General features: G+C 40.6%; 1 protein-coding gene across 1 annotated transcript in view; it reads left to right on the plus strand.

Annotated features, from left to right (window-relative positions):
- Nucleotides 1-13862, plus strand: part of LOC141566784 (dynein axonemal heavy chain 2) — a 117936-nt gene that overhangs the window by 84604 nt on the left and 19470 nt on the right. The window contains exons 52-69 of the mRNA XM_074311828.1: nucleotides 290-450; nucleotides 698-837; nucleotides 1243-1375; nucleotides 1521-1660; nucleotides 4147-4357; nucleotides 5120-5236; nucleotides 5449-5590; nucleotides 6450-6619; nucleotides 6787-6903; nucleotides 9583-9747; nucleotides 10909-11034; nucleotides 11194-11342; nucleotides 11435-11501; nucleotides 11825-11975; nucleotides 12201-12349; nucleotides 12512-12645; nucleotides 13008-13152; nucleotides 13434-13633. Of these exons, the coding sequence (XP_074167929.1) occupies nucleotides 290-450; nucleotides 698-837; nucleotides 1243-1375; nucleotides 1521-1660; nucleotides 4147-4357; nucleotides 5120-5236; nucleotides 5449-5590; nucleotides 6450-6619; nucleotides 6787-6903; nucleotides 9583-9747; nucleotides 10909-11034; nucleotides 11194-11342; nucleotides 11435-11501; nucleotides 11825-11975; nucleotides 12201-12349; nucleotides 12512-12645; nucleotides 13008-13152; nucleotides 13434-13633 (2617 nt within the window). The remainder of the gene's footprint in view (nucleotides 1-289; nucleotides 451-697; nucleotides 838-1242; nucleotides 1376-1520; nucleotides 1661-4146; nucleotides 4358-5119; nucleotides 5237-5448; nucleotides 5591-6449; nucleotides 6620-6786; nucleotides 6904-9582; nucleotides 9748-10908; nucleotides 11035-11193; nucleotides 11343-11434; nucleotides 11502-11824; nucleotides 11976-12200; nucleotides 12350-12511; nucleotides 12646-13007; nucleotides 13153-13433; nucleotides 13634-13862) is intronic.

The following is a 13862-nucleotide window of genomic DNA, read 5'->3' on the forward strand; positions in this document are numbered from 1 at the left end:
AGGGCAACTTGGGGTTTGAGTGAGGGTTGTTGGGAAAAAGGGAAAGCGGTGATAACTTCAAACAGAATTAAGTAAGGGAAGAGTAATGAGAACCAGAAGCTTCTAGGAGAAGGGGGTAGAATTCTGGGTTCTAGAAAAGGAATAAGAGTAAATCCATTTTGTCTGTCCTTTAGTGATCTGTGATTTGGGGTCCTCTATTTCTAGATTCTCTTGTCACCCTAGATGTAAATCATGCTGGAAAACTGAGAATGCTGTAATTTCTCCCTTTTGCTTCTTTCTTCATGCATAGATATCAAGCGTCTCTACCGCCAGGCTGGGGTAGATCTGAAGGCCACCTCTTTCCTTTTTGTGGACACTCAGATTGCTGACCAGTCTTTCCTGGAAGATATTAACAATATTCTCAGTTCGGGTGAGGTCCCCAACCTCTATAAAAGTGATGAGTTTGAGGAGGTAGGTAGTGTTTCCTATCAGCCAAATCCACCTCCCCAATATACACCTGACCCTATAATAAATAAAGCCCCAACAATGCCATTATCTCTTTATCTGGTACAGTTAAGTGGTCATGATGTTCTTTTATCCCCTTTTTCTGAAAGAGACTTTGCTGGCCTCCCTATGGCTTTACTGGAATCCACATCTTGCTTTCCCCCTGACTTTCTTGATGCCTGTCCTTCTGACTCTACTATGTCTTCTCCTCCAGATTCAGAGACAGATCATAGACCAGGCAAAGGTAGACCAGGTGTCTGAGACCTCAGATAGTCTCTTTGCCTATCTCATTGAACGTGTGAGGAACAATCTACATATTGTGCTTTGCCTCAGCCCTGTGGGAGATCCTTTCAGGTGAGCCCTATTCACATCCTTTCTGGGAGTCTCATGCCCTCTCTCTGAAGCCCCTTCCTTGATTCCCTGCTTTTCTTTGAGACCTGCTTGTCTTGTTCCCTAGCTCTTCTGACAGTTTCCTTTCCCTCAAATAGACCTTATCACTTTTTAGGATCATTAAATTCTTAGGGGAGAGTTGAATGCAGGGCTGGGGGCCAAGATTGGTATGGGAGGGATGATTGAAGGTAATGTGGTTCTTGAAATAAGCAAAGATTAAGAAAGAAACACTAGAGACCTGACTTCATATAGACCAGAGAAATGACTACTTATATGTACATGTGTAAAGCCAGGGACTGGGAAAATAAACATGGGTTGGGGAAGCCAGGGTTGGACCTTTGAGTGGATCACACTGCCCCATACCCCTAGGAACTGGATTAGACAATATCCAGCCCTGGTGAACTGCACAACTATCAATTGGTTCTCTGAATGGCCCCGTGAGGCCTTGCTGGAGGTAGCTGAGAAGTACATCGTGGGTGTGGACCTTGGTCCTGAGGAAAATGTAAGAACTCTTTTCCTTATAATAGTATTCCTGGCAACCTCTGCCCCTTCTTCCACTTCTAGCCCCTGTTGTCTGAACTCTTCCTTCCTCCCTTAGTCTTCTTATCCTTCCTGCCCCCCTCACATCCTGCTCCTACTACCCTTAGATCCACAAGAAAGTTGCCCAGATTTTCGTCACTATGCACTGGTCAGTGGCCCGCTACTCCCAGAAGATGCTTTTGGAACTTCGAAGATACAATTATGTCACCCCCACCAACTACTTGGAACTCGTTTCTGGATACAAAAAGTATGAAAACATGGGGTAGTTAAAGAAATATGTATATGTGAGATAGAAAATTGTCAGAGATGATGTGAAAAGTACTGAGGAATAGAGAGTTTGGGAGATGGTGGATTATAGTGAATCGAGTGGGGATGTGGAAGGGAGGGCTTGTTTTTTTAACTCATGACAGAAAGAAAGAAAGCATAACTCATAATCTTCATTTGAAAAATTCATTCGTTTATATATATATACATGTATGTATATATATATATACATGTATGTATATATATATATATATATATATATATATATATACTAATTTTTTTTGGTTGAGGCAATTGGGGTTAGTGACTTACCCAGGGTCACACAGCTAGGAAGTATTACGTATCTGGGGTTCGGGTCCTCCTGATTTCAGGACTGGTGCTCTATCCACTGTGACACCTAGCTGCCCCTATCTACTTATTTTTAATATTTGACAAATTTGAGTTCTAAATTTTCTCCCCTTTCTTCATGTTGTAAAAAAAAAAAGGCAAGAAAAAAGAGTGAAAAAAGTATGCTTTACTCTTCTTCAGAGTTAATTTTCTCTCTGGAAGTGGATAGCATTTTTCATCAGCCCTCCTAATCTTCTAAATGTGCTTCTTAGTATTGACCACATTCTAACACTTGACTGGCTGTTTCTATCCTCTGGACCTGTTTCAGTTTCTTTGAGACCATGATAAACCTTCGAAAGTCAGAATTTATCCAGTCTCTTTCCCTCTCCTTATCCAACTGTCTGCTGGTGCAGCTATCTGCCAATCTTACTTCTTTTTCCAGCTGAATATATTGTATACATATTATGTCACAGCTGTGGCATGTAATAGTTGTATGACACCAGGCAAATCATCTATCCCCTATGAAATTGTTTTCTTATCTATATAATGAAGATACTATTTGCAATACCTAAATCATGAGGAAAGTATATTTTAAACCATGAAGTGCTACAGAAATGAGTTGTTATCCCACTTATTTAACATTTATTTATTGATCAGTACTATGTAATATCAAGTAAATACTATGCTTGATATTGAGGAAAATATTAAACATGGGCCCTGAACTTGAAGTAGTTACTATTTTGAGGAAACAAAACATATACATAATATATAATTTTCTTTTCAACTGAAAAAAAAGATAATATGTAGTATCACAGATTTGCAGAACTAGAAAGTCCCTCAGAAATCACCTAGTCCAATTTGTACCTTCACAGATTAGAGGACATTGACATTGTTCTCAGTTCCCCAACTGCCTCACTGGGATGATTTCCTTCCAACTTCCTTGCCTTACCTACGTTCTAACCCTAGCCTGGCTTCTTCCCCACTATCTCCAATAAATAGTCCTGTAGTTTCCTCTTGAAAACCATCATCAGGAACCATAATAAATTTCATTCTTGACATATCTCAATGCAATTTAATACTCTTGGTATTTTAGTACTTTTGTTTATAAAAACAGCTTTATGCACCTCTCAAAGAAGGCATGACTTTTTAACTTGTGTGTAAACTTGGAATAACTGTCAAGTAAGTTACAAAAACAGTAAAATGTGTTCTAAGAGTTCAGAAGAAGGAAAGATCACTGTGGATTGGAGTGGTATGTGGATGTAGGTTTCTTAGAGAAGGTGGGTAGGGTTCATAAGACTTGGAAAATAGAAGAAGAGAGAAAGAAGGATATTATGGGCAAGAACTATAGAGTGAACAAAGGGACAGTTAATTAGCCAGGGTAAAGCAGAGGCTTCTTGGTATGATCTGTAATCACTTTACTCTGGACTATAGTTTCTTCATCTGTGAAGTGAAGTTGGGGTCCCTCTATCTGTAATACTCCATGATTCTGCTAGGGAGCAGTAGAAGATAAAATTGGAGAGGAAGTTCAATTTCCAAATGTGTAGGGCCTTGGAATACTATGCTAAGCATTTAAGGCTATAATTAATAGATTTTTTTTTGAGCAAAGACTATATGGGACAAAAAATAGTATGCTAAGAAAATTAATCCAGGATACCTTGAAAAGTATAGATTGGAATTACATCATAATGTGATAATCCAATGAGTCTGAATTAATGAGATGGCAATAGGAATGGAAAGAAAGTTAAAAATTCAAGCAACATCCTCAACAAAGAATTGGTGGGACTTAATGGCTGATAGGCTGTAAAAAGAGATGGAAGAGTCAAGACAGGAAGATTTTGAGACTGAATGATGGATGCTATCAAAGGAAATAGATCCATATACTTCATGGTATCCTCATGTCTTTTTCTGCCATGTTTAACACTAGGTTTACTTCTCTCCCACATAAGGAGATCTTTAGTTTATCCCAGAGTAATTTGATGGGCTGCTGGGGAAATAATGCTTTGAATCCAATCATTTCTCTGAAATTCAGATTGATTGAAACCAAGGAATTCCTGGTTCCTTTTTTCTCTGGGATCTCCATCTCAGCCTGTCACCAGAGGATCAAGCTCTCTCTTATGATGATATCCCTACTCTGCTCCTTAGATTGCTGGCAGAGAAGAAGCAGGAACTATTAGACCAAACTAATAAGCTTCGGACTGGGCTATTTAAGATTGATGAAACTCGGGAGAAGGTGCAAGTGATGTCATTGGAACTTGAGGAGGCCAAACAAAAGGTGGCAGAGTTCCAGAAACAATGCGAAGAATACCTGGTTATCATTGTACAACAGAAGCGAGAAGCTGATGAACAGCAAAAGGTTTGGAAGAAGCAGTTGCCCCTGCCCCTGCCCCTCCAGTTCAGCTCAGGGCAATAGGTATGCATATTTGGAGCCATCTATTTACCTGAGTGCAAAGATAAATAAGATATATGATCTCAGTTCTTTTAAGGTAGGAAAAGTAGGATCATTCTATAATTAGTTGTATTCTGATATTATTAATGCATAAGAGAGGTACAGACTATAATAAAAGTCCAGTGAAGGGAAGCATTGCTTTTGATTGGAGAAGTCTTACTCCCAGGGAATTGTGATGAAAAGAAAAACTATTTCTTGGATTTGCATAGGCTTCACATTTTATGGTTCCTCTTCAAGAATTTGTAACATGGATAACTTGGCCTATAATAGGACCCATTTCTTGAAGCATGGGCTTAGTTTCAATGGTCCTTATAGAAGTTTGGTGGGATGAAGGTGGGAGAACTCATAATTTAAGGGTTTCCCCTATGTGATGGAGAATTCCCTTACTGTCTGCCTCAGAATTCTCCCAGAACCTCTATACTTTTTGAAACTCACAAACACTTTTATCTTGGGATGGAATCCCAATCCAGTCCCATCTTAGGTACCCCTGGAAAGAACAGACACAAAGAAGAAACCAAGCTATGTCCTTGTGTCCATGAAAGAGGCCAGGTGGGGACAGGGCAATTCTTCCTTAGTTACACATTCTCTCAAATTCTTTGCCCATTTTTCTATCTTAACAACTTGGAGAGGAGGGCAGAGCTGAGAGCCTTGTTTTTTCTCCACCCGTAGGCTGTTACAGCTCATAGTGAGAAGATTGCAGTGGAAGAAGTCAAGTGCAAAGCACTGGCAGAAAATGCCCAGAAGGACCTGGAGGAGGCATTGCCTGCACTGGAGGAGGCCATGAGGGTACCCAGGAGTGCTTTTGGGAGGAGAAAAAAAACTTGGGTTGGAGATGAGACAAAGGGTGGCTGTTGCTAATAATCTCTGTTAAAGAGCTCAGTAATGCTGCCCTAAATCTAATCCTTACTCAAGGATTGAGTAAGAGTAATGGAACCTTCAGCTAGGTCTTTCTTAATAAATTTACCTTCTTGCCTGCTGAGCTGATCTTTATCTCTTAGGCTCTAGAATCTCTGAATAAGAAGGATATTGGAGAGATCAAATCATATGGACGGCCACCCACCCAAGTGGAAACGGTGATGCAAGCTGTTATGATCCTTCGCGGAAATGAGCCCACCTGGGTAGAGGCCAAAAGGCAGCTAGGTAAAGGGGAAGGCCAAAAGTTGCTGAATGCCTAGTTTGGAATGTGAATTGCTTGAATAAGACCCCCATGATAATAGTCAATCAACTAGCATTTATTTATCGTCTACTATGTGCCAGGCATGGGAGACACATTAACAACTCTGTTCAACTGAGATATGTATAGGATAAATTGGAGATAATCAACAGAGGGAAGGCCCTAGAACTAAGGGGGATCAGGAAAGGCTTCTTAGAGAAGGTAGAACTTTAACCAAGACTTGAAAGAGCCAGCGAAGCTAGGAAGCAGAGATAATGAAGATGAGAGTACCAGGAATAGAGTACAGCCAGTGAAAATGGAGTGTTTTGTGCCAGGAGAAGCAAAGAGGCCACTGCCACTAGGTTGCAGAACATGTGTAGGGAATGAGGTGTAAAAAATTGGAAAGTAGGATGAAGCCAGATTATGGAGGGCTTTAATTTTATATTTGATTAATGGGAACAATAGAGAGCCACTGGACATGATCATTGTGCTTTAGGAAGATCAATTTAAAATCTGAATAGAACTTGAACAATAGTGGGGAGAGGTTTGTGGCAGAGAGGCAAAATTATTAGAGTAGTTCAGGTGTGAGGTGATAAAAGACCTGTACCATGATGGTGGCAGTGACAGAAGAGAAAAAGGAGCCCATAAGAGAGATGTGTGAGAGAAGGTAGAAACCATGAGACTTAGAACTAATTAGATATGGAGTGGGGGAAGAGGAAGAAGGGTCCCAAGAGTGACAGATACTGATCTCAGGGCAAAGGTCAGGGCAGATATCCAAGTTTTGGGTGTGGGGGGAGGAGAAAACACTAGACCAGATCCACTGGCCAAGATTCCTCCATCTCAAAGGGGATCCGAACTTCATCAAGTCACTGATCAACTTTGACAAAGACAACATCTCAGATAAAGTGCTGAAGAAGATTGGAGCTTTTTGCGCCCAGCCTGACTTTCAGCCTGACATCATTGGCCGAGTTGCTCTTGCTGCCAAATCTCTCTGTATGTGGGTCCGGGCCATGGAGGTAAAGTCAAGGCTGGGGAAAAGGAGAGGAAAAGAGGGAGACTTGGGAAAAGAAAGTAATGGAAAGGATTGAGGGAAGGGAAAAGTGGAAGAAAAGTCAGGGGAAGAAGATGAATAATCAAGGGGTGTGTAAGCAAAGATGTTTCTCAATTTCATTGCTTCCCTCAGCTATATGGGCGTCTCTACCGAGTGGTGGAGCCTAAGAGGGCCCGGATGAATGCTGCCCTGGCCCAACTGCAGGAGAAGCAAGCAGCATTAGCTGAAGCCCAGGAGAAGCTTCGGGAGGTCTGTCAGGCTTTCACTACAACTCTACTCAGCTTACCCCACAAAAATCTGTTTGTCCCCACCTAATTCCCCTTTGCTTCACAGCCTCTTCTTCCACACCCCTAGTTCAGATCCATTCCTAATTTAGGTTGTCCCAAGAAATAGCATTGGGATACTAAAAAGAGTCAAGAAGGAATCTCCTTTGATGGGGTTTCTGGAGATTAATTCAGGAGTTACCTGTGGGTAATCCAATAGATAATTATAATATCAAAATGTGAACATAAGAGCTGTGAATCCCCTTAGGAGTTATTTATTCTAAAGTAGGAGACTCTTAAGCAATCCTGGCAGTCAGATGCTTTGGCTTCCCCTCTTCCTAACAAATGTAGATCATGGAATGACTGGCGCTGGCAAAGACCTTATGTAGTACAACTCATTTTATGGATGACCAAATTGAAGCCCAGAGGTGAAGTGATTGCCAGAGGCCACAGGGTTATTTGTGTGCTTTATACTTCTGCCTTCAAAGCCAATGTTATTTTGATGATAACACAATAGTAGCTCAAAGGTTTCTTCCTATCCTTTACTATTCTGGATGCCTGGACTACTGGAAGAATGATGATCTTCACTCACATTCTGATCATGTGTTTGCTAATGGCCTCATTTAGGTCATTTGGGTAGAAATGAAAAGGATGAAAAAAATTGAGGTCATTCATCACCCTTCTTCACCCTTTTTATTGATCTCTAAATCCCTTGACATCATTTCCCTTTTTTCTTATCCTTTTCCCAATCTCTTATGACCAGTTTATCAACACGTACCTTTGACTCTATCCTTTGCTGTCTTAGCTAGCAAATTTCTTCTTCCATCACATATCTTCTCTCTCCTCTAATCTTACAAGTCCTTTGATCTACCAATTTCTTATCTGTTGCATTTAAATATGGCCAGTTTTTTCCATCCTTGAAAAATCTTCACTAGACTCCATCACACTTACCCATTGTCTAATATCTCTTCCCTTGACCAAATTCATAAAGATTGCCTTCACTTCTTCTCTTGTCACTCCCAACCTTATGCAAATTCACACAATTTTACCACTCTGTGCTAATGCTGCTTTTTCCAGTTACAATCTCTCTTTCTCCTTCCTTCCCTCTCTCCCTCCCTCCCTTCTTCTCTCCCTCCTTCTCTCTTCTTCCTTTCCTCCCCACCACACATTTAAAATATTGTATTTTCTCCAATTAATGTTAAAACAATTTTTAACATTAAAAAAGTTTAAATTCTATCCTTCCCTCCCTTCAGCCCCTTTCTGAAAAAGCAAGCAATCTGCCAACAATCTCTTAGTGGACAAAACTGTTGGCCTTTTCTCAGTCTTTATCCTTCTTGACACCTCTAGTGTATTTGTCCTCTTGTTTCCTGTTTCTCTTCGTACTCAGCTCAACACTCCTCGCTCTCCTTTGCTGGCTTGTCATTCATATTATGTTTTTTAAATGTGTATGTCCACTAAGGCCACATTTCCAGGGTCCTCTTTACTTCTCCATAGATTCTTGCTAACTTCTTCAGCTCCCATGAGTTGAATTATCATCTCTAAGAAAGTGAATTACAGATCTATGTATCTAATCTCACTCTGTACCTTGAGCCTTAGGTGTACATCACTAATTGTCTATTGGACATTTCAAACTGGATGTCCTGAAGATACCCCAAACTCAAAATGTCTAAAACAGAACTCACTTGCTTCCCCCCCTCCCAAAAAAATTACTCCTTTCCTAAATTTTCCTGTTACTGTTGAACTATTCTTCCAGTCTCTCAGTTTTGTGACTTCAACTCCTAATTCCCCCTTACCCCAGGGCTAAGTGGTATAATGGATAGAGCACTGGACCCAGAGTGAGGAAGATCTCAGTACCAATCCAGTCTCAGAATGTGACCCTGGTCAAATCACTTGATCTCTTTTGGCTTCAGTTTCCTTGTGCATAAAATGGGTATAGTAAAAGCATCTACCTCATAGGTTGGGAGGATCAAATGAGATATTTGTCAAGGGCTTAGCCAAGTATCTGGCACATAGAGGGACTACTTAAATACTTATTCCCTTTCTTTCCCCTTCTGCTTAACTACTTTGTATTTATTCTCTTTATATTCAGTATTTAATGAAATATTCAGAATGTGATATAAATAGAATATAAGAGCTAGATATGTTTGTATATTAACTTGTAGCTCCACTGCCTAGTATAATGCCTGAAACCTTGTAGGTACATATGTTTCTTGACCTGTGTGTCCTCAAGGTTACAAATCACAATACAATTTCCCATAGAATTTCTTTTTTTTTTTTTTTCCCCCCTGAGGTTGGGGTTAAGTGACTTGGCCAGGGTCACACAGCTAGGAGGTATTAAGTGTCTAAGACTAGATTTGAACTCCGGTTTTCCTGAATTCAGGGCTGGTGCTCTATCCACTGCACCACCTACCTGCCCCTTCCCATAGAATTTCAAAAGACTGTTGACTATATTGACTATGATCACTAGAGGCTTTTCTCTGTCAGGTTAATTTCCACCTTCTAACTCCTCCCCTCTCCCCAAATACACACAAAACTAAGGGAGGGAAGCCAAGGAGGGAAAGGAGGAGGGAGAAAAAAGAATCTTAAAGGATCTTGCTTGGATCTTCATATCATTATGGCTCATGTTTATACATCTGCTTATCCCTTTGTTCTGTGCCTCCCCCAGGTGGCTGAAAAGCTGGAAATGCTAAAGAAACAATACGATGAAAAACTGGCACAAAAGGAAGAGCTCCGGAAGAAGTCAGAGGAGATGGAGTTGAAACTGGAACGGGCTGGGATGCTGGTGTCTGGGCTGTCAGGCGAGAAAGCCCGATGGGAGGAAAATGTAAAGGTGAGGTTGTTGGGTTGATATGTTCCCTCCTATTTCTTCAGCAGTGACCACAGGGATTTCCACTATGGCAGCCAGAGTTTTGAATTTAGAAAAATCCTTACATTAGGATGAGGATGGAGTAGGAAAAGTCTATCTCCTTTGGGTTAAGAGTTGGGGGAGATTTATGGATGAGAACACTTATGTTTAAAAAATTGCCTTAGGTTTGTGGAACGATGTACTAATCAAGGTGTACTAACATATGTTCCATGTACAGAATATTCTAGACTGAATGCTGATATGAGTAGGAAAAAAGAGACATTCCATCCCAAACAATTCGTTAAACTCTTATTAGATATCTACTCTCTGCAAAGCACTTGATTGTAGAGATACAAAGTTTAAAAATTACATAATTCTTGATCTCAAGAAGCTTAAAACCTACTAGAGGGGATAAAGCACACTCAAAAAATGTAAGGTTTTTGCTTTTCATATTCATAAATGCTTATTGAAATATGCAGTATAAAATCCCATTTATTAAGCATCTTCTGGGTGCTGTTATAGAATACTAAAGCTTGGTGCTGAGGGAGATACAAAGTTCAGTTAAGACATATTGTATCTCCTCAAGTAGATTACAGTCTAATACAGGAGAATTATAATAATAACTATGATACTATCATATGACAAGTGACCCAAACAAAGTACTTTAAGAAAATTGAAAAGGAAGGAGAAATCATTGTCTTTGCCTTCCATTAGCTTTTAGTTTAATAGGAGAGACAAAACTTTCAGAATATAAACACAAAAATATGGAGGGGCATTTCTAAATTAGTGTTGGTAAGTATTGTATATTGTGATTGAATAGTTATAGAGTGATTGGATAAAGGCTTTGAGAAGGCTTTGAGAAGATGGGGAAACATTAAATAATTTTAATTATTTAATATTTAATATTTAATATTTAAAATTTAATTAAATAAATAAAAACATTTTCTTTTTGTTCTTTTTGACAACTTGGAGTGGGAAAACAAGATGGTTCACAACATTTTCTATAAATAAACACATATTATATATTATTGTTAACTAATATTAATATATATTAATGAGGTAGGCCTTTTAAGAAGACTCTTTCTGACCTAGACAGTTTGCAGAGAATTTTTTAATGCCTTTAATGCTTCTTCATGTTTTCCAAAGGGTCTAGAGGAGGACCTGGGCTACCTTGTAGGAGATTGTCTCTTGGCAGCTGCTTTTCTGTCCTACATGGGTCCTTTCCTGACCAATTATCGTGATGAGATTGTTTCCCAAATATGGGTCAAAAAGGTGAGCAGGGTGTTTTTAGAAATAAAGGTTCAAGAAATGATTAATTGAAATCTTTGAGCTCCAACTGTGAGGATGGGTATATAAAAGGAGACAGAAAAGACTATGGGGGACTATGGATTTGAATCTGGTGATTGAGATATCAGGGTATCCCTTGAACAGATCCGGGAGCTGCAAGTCCCCTGTTCACCTGGATTTACCTTCGACAGCTTCCTTTCCAACCCCACCAAGGTCCGAGACTGGAACATCCAAGGGTTGCCCTCTGATAATTTTTCCACTGAGAATGGCATTATTGTCACTCGTGGTAACAGGTAAGGGGAATTGGTGAGGTAAGGAGAAGGTACAGAAACTCTTTCAGGGCTTGCTTCAACTCAGCTAAATTGAGTGTATCTTCCTTCTCCAGGTGGGCATTGATGATTGATCCCCAAGGTCAGGCCCTGAAGTGGATCAAGAATATGGAAGGCAGCCAGGTAGATACTGCCCACATCTTTTCAGTTCTGGTTGACCTCAATTACTTAAGTCCTTTAAATCAATAGTGTCAAACTCAAATGTAAAAGAAAAAAAAAACCACCAAAAATTAGCATTATCTATATTTTATTGTATTTTTAGTGATTTTGTTAAACATTTCCCAATTATATTTTAATTAGTTCAAGAACTTGACACCTCAGCTCTAAATGAAAATTTCCTTTTTCGACAAGCTCTATTCCCTTTCCTGAAGCCTTATCCTAATTTAGTCTACTGTCTGCCTTTTGTGATGCAGCACTGTTCCCTCTTATATCTACCTTATTTTCAGGGCTTGAAGGTCATTGATCTACAAATGACTGATTATCTTCGTATCCTAGAAGGGTCCATCCAGCATGGGAATCCAGTACTATTGCAGAATGTTCAGGAATACTTGGATCCCACACTGTCTCCTGTTCTCAACAAGTCTGTCACCCGAATTGGTTAGGCCCAGGATAAGGAGTAGAGTGGTAGGGTTGGAATCAAGAGGGAGAAGAAGCTGATTTCCTTACTTTCTTCTTTTATCTCTTCAGTTAGTCGTGGTTGGGATTGACTATGAAGTCTCACAGGTTTCCTATGCTTTTCTTTTTGTTGGTGGGCCATCAGGGAGTGGGTCTGTCACTTCCAGGGGAAGCTGGAGCTCAGGGTTAATCTTCCTGTGGGTTCAGGGGGCAGGCTGCTGATGCGTCTGGGAGAAAAAGAGGTGGACTACAACCCTGATTTTCGCTTCTATATCACCACTAAACTGTCCAACCCCCACTACAGTCCAGAGACCTCAGCCAAAACTACCATTGTCAATTTTGCTGTCAAGGAACAGGTAAGGCTTGGGTCTAGAAGAAGACAATTCCTTGACTGAGGGGAAGAGAAGGAGACTGGGAGGTGTACCCTTAGAGATTGAGGAAAGATGAAAAGTGAAATGGAGAGAATCTGTGAAGGAATGTTCAAGTGGTATACCTGTCTTAAATCTATGTGCTCCCAGGGCCTTGAAGCTCAGCTACTGGGCATTGTGGTGAGGAAGGAACGACCTGAGCTTGAGGAACAGAAAGATTCATTGGTTATCAATATTGCTGCTGGCAAGAGGAAAATCAAAGAACTAGAGGATGAGATTCTCAGGTGAGACTTCTAAAACCATCCTGATACAAGAGACACTCATATCTATCCATCTTGTGTTCAACCTTCTGGGGATAGATAAACCAGCTACCTCAAAAAATGGCTGAACATTTCAGTCTCCTTTCCCATTCTTCCACTTATCTTCCTCTCCTCAGTCCTTGATTGGAGATTCCTACAAAGGTAGCTCTCATCAGCTTCAGGGTTTGGAGCTATTTGTTTGCTGCCAGGAAAGCTGATCCTTCTGGAAGCTGCTGGAAGTTTGTGGCAGAGGGAAATGAATGGGGCTCAAAGGCCCTCACTGTCCAGCTATTGTCATCAGACCCCTTCTTCCCCTTCTCCCATGTATACTTTGGTCTCCTCTGCAGGCTGCTGAATGAAGCCACAGGATCTCTGTTAGATGATGTACAGCTGGTCAACACCCTACAGACTTCCAAGGTGACAGCCATTGAAGTGACCGAGCAGCTGGAGACCAGTGAGACTACAGAGATCAATATTGACTTAGCCCGTGAGGTGTGCAAAATGCCCCAAAAGGCAGGAGGCCAGAACTCTCTAGTCCAGGCTTTGTAACTATTTGTCTGATCTTGAGCAACTCCCTTCTCTTCTCTGACTCATTTTCTCATCTACAAAATGTGAGGTTTCGAATGAACTGTTTTCTAGCTTTATACTCTATGATTCTTGAGCTCCCTAGCTCAACTGCTGACTATTAGGATGTTTGCCTTCAGCACTCCCCCTCCCTCATCTCCATCTCTTTGCTCCTTTCTTTCTATGTAACCCTGATGCTTTCCCTATAGGCATATCGTCCCTGTGCCCAGCGTGCTTCAGTACTATTCTTTGTGCTCAATGATATGGGTCGAATTGACCCAATGTATCAGTTCTCTTTGGACGCCTACATCAGCCTCTTCATCCTCAGCATTGATAAGAGCCACCGAAGCAACAAACTTGAGGATCGCATTGACTACCTTAATGAATACCACACCTATGCTGTCTACAGGTCTGCTAGATCTCTAGTTAGTCTCTCAGTTGGGAGTTAGGGGGCAGCTAGATGGTGTAATGCATAGAGTACTGGCTCTGGATGCTTAACACTTATTAGCTGTGTGACCTTGGGCAAGTCACTTAACCTCAATTGCCTTGCAAAAGAACCCAAGCAATGAATTTTTGTTTTTTCTTCTCAGGTTATTTTTATGTTCTTTCTAAATCTGATCTTTCTTATGCAGCAAGAC

Source organism: Sminthopsis crassicaudata, chromosome 4, assembly GCF_048593235.1.
Source record: "Sminthopsis crassicaudata isolate SCR6 chromosome 4, ASM4859323v1, whole genome shotgun sequence".
In the NCBI taxonomy this organism is placed as follows: domain Eukaryota; kingdom Metazoa; phylum Chordata; class Mammalia; order Dasyuromorphia; family Dasyuridae; genus Sminthopsis; species Sminthopsis crassicaudata.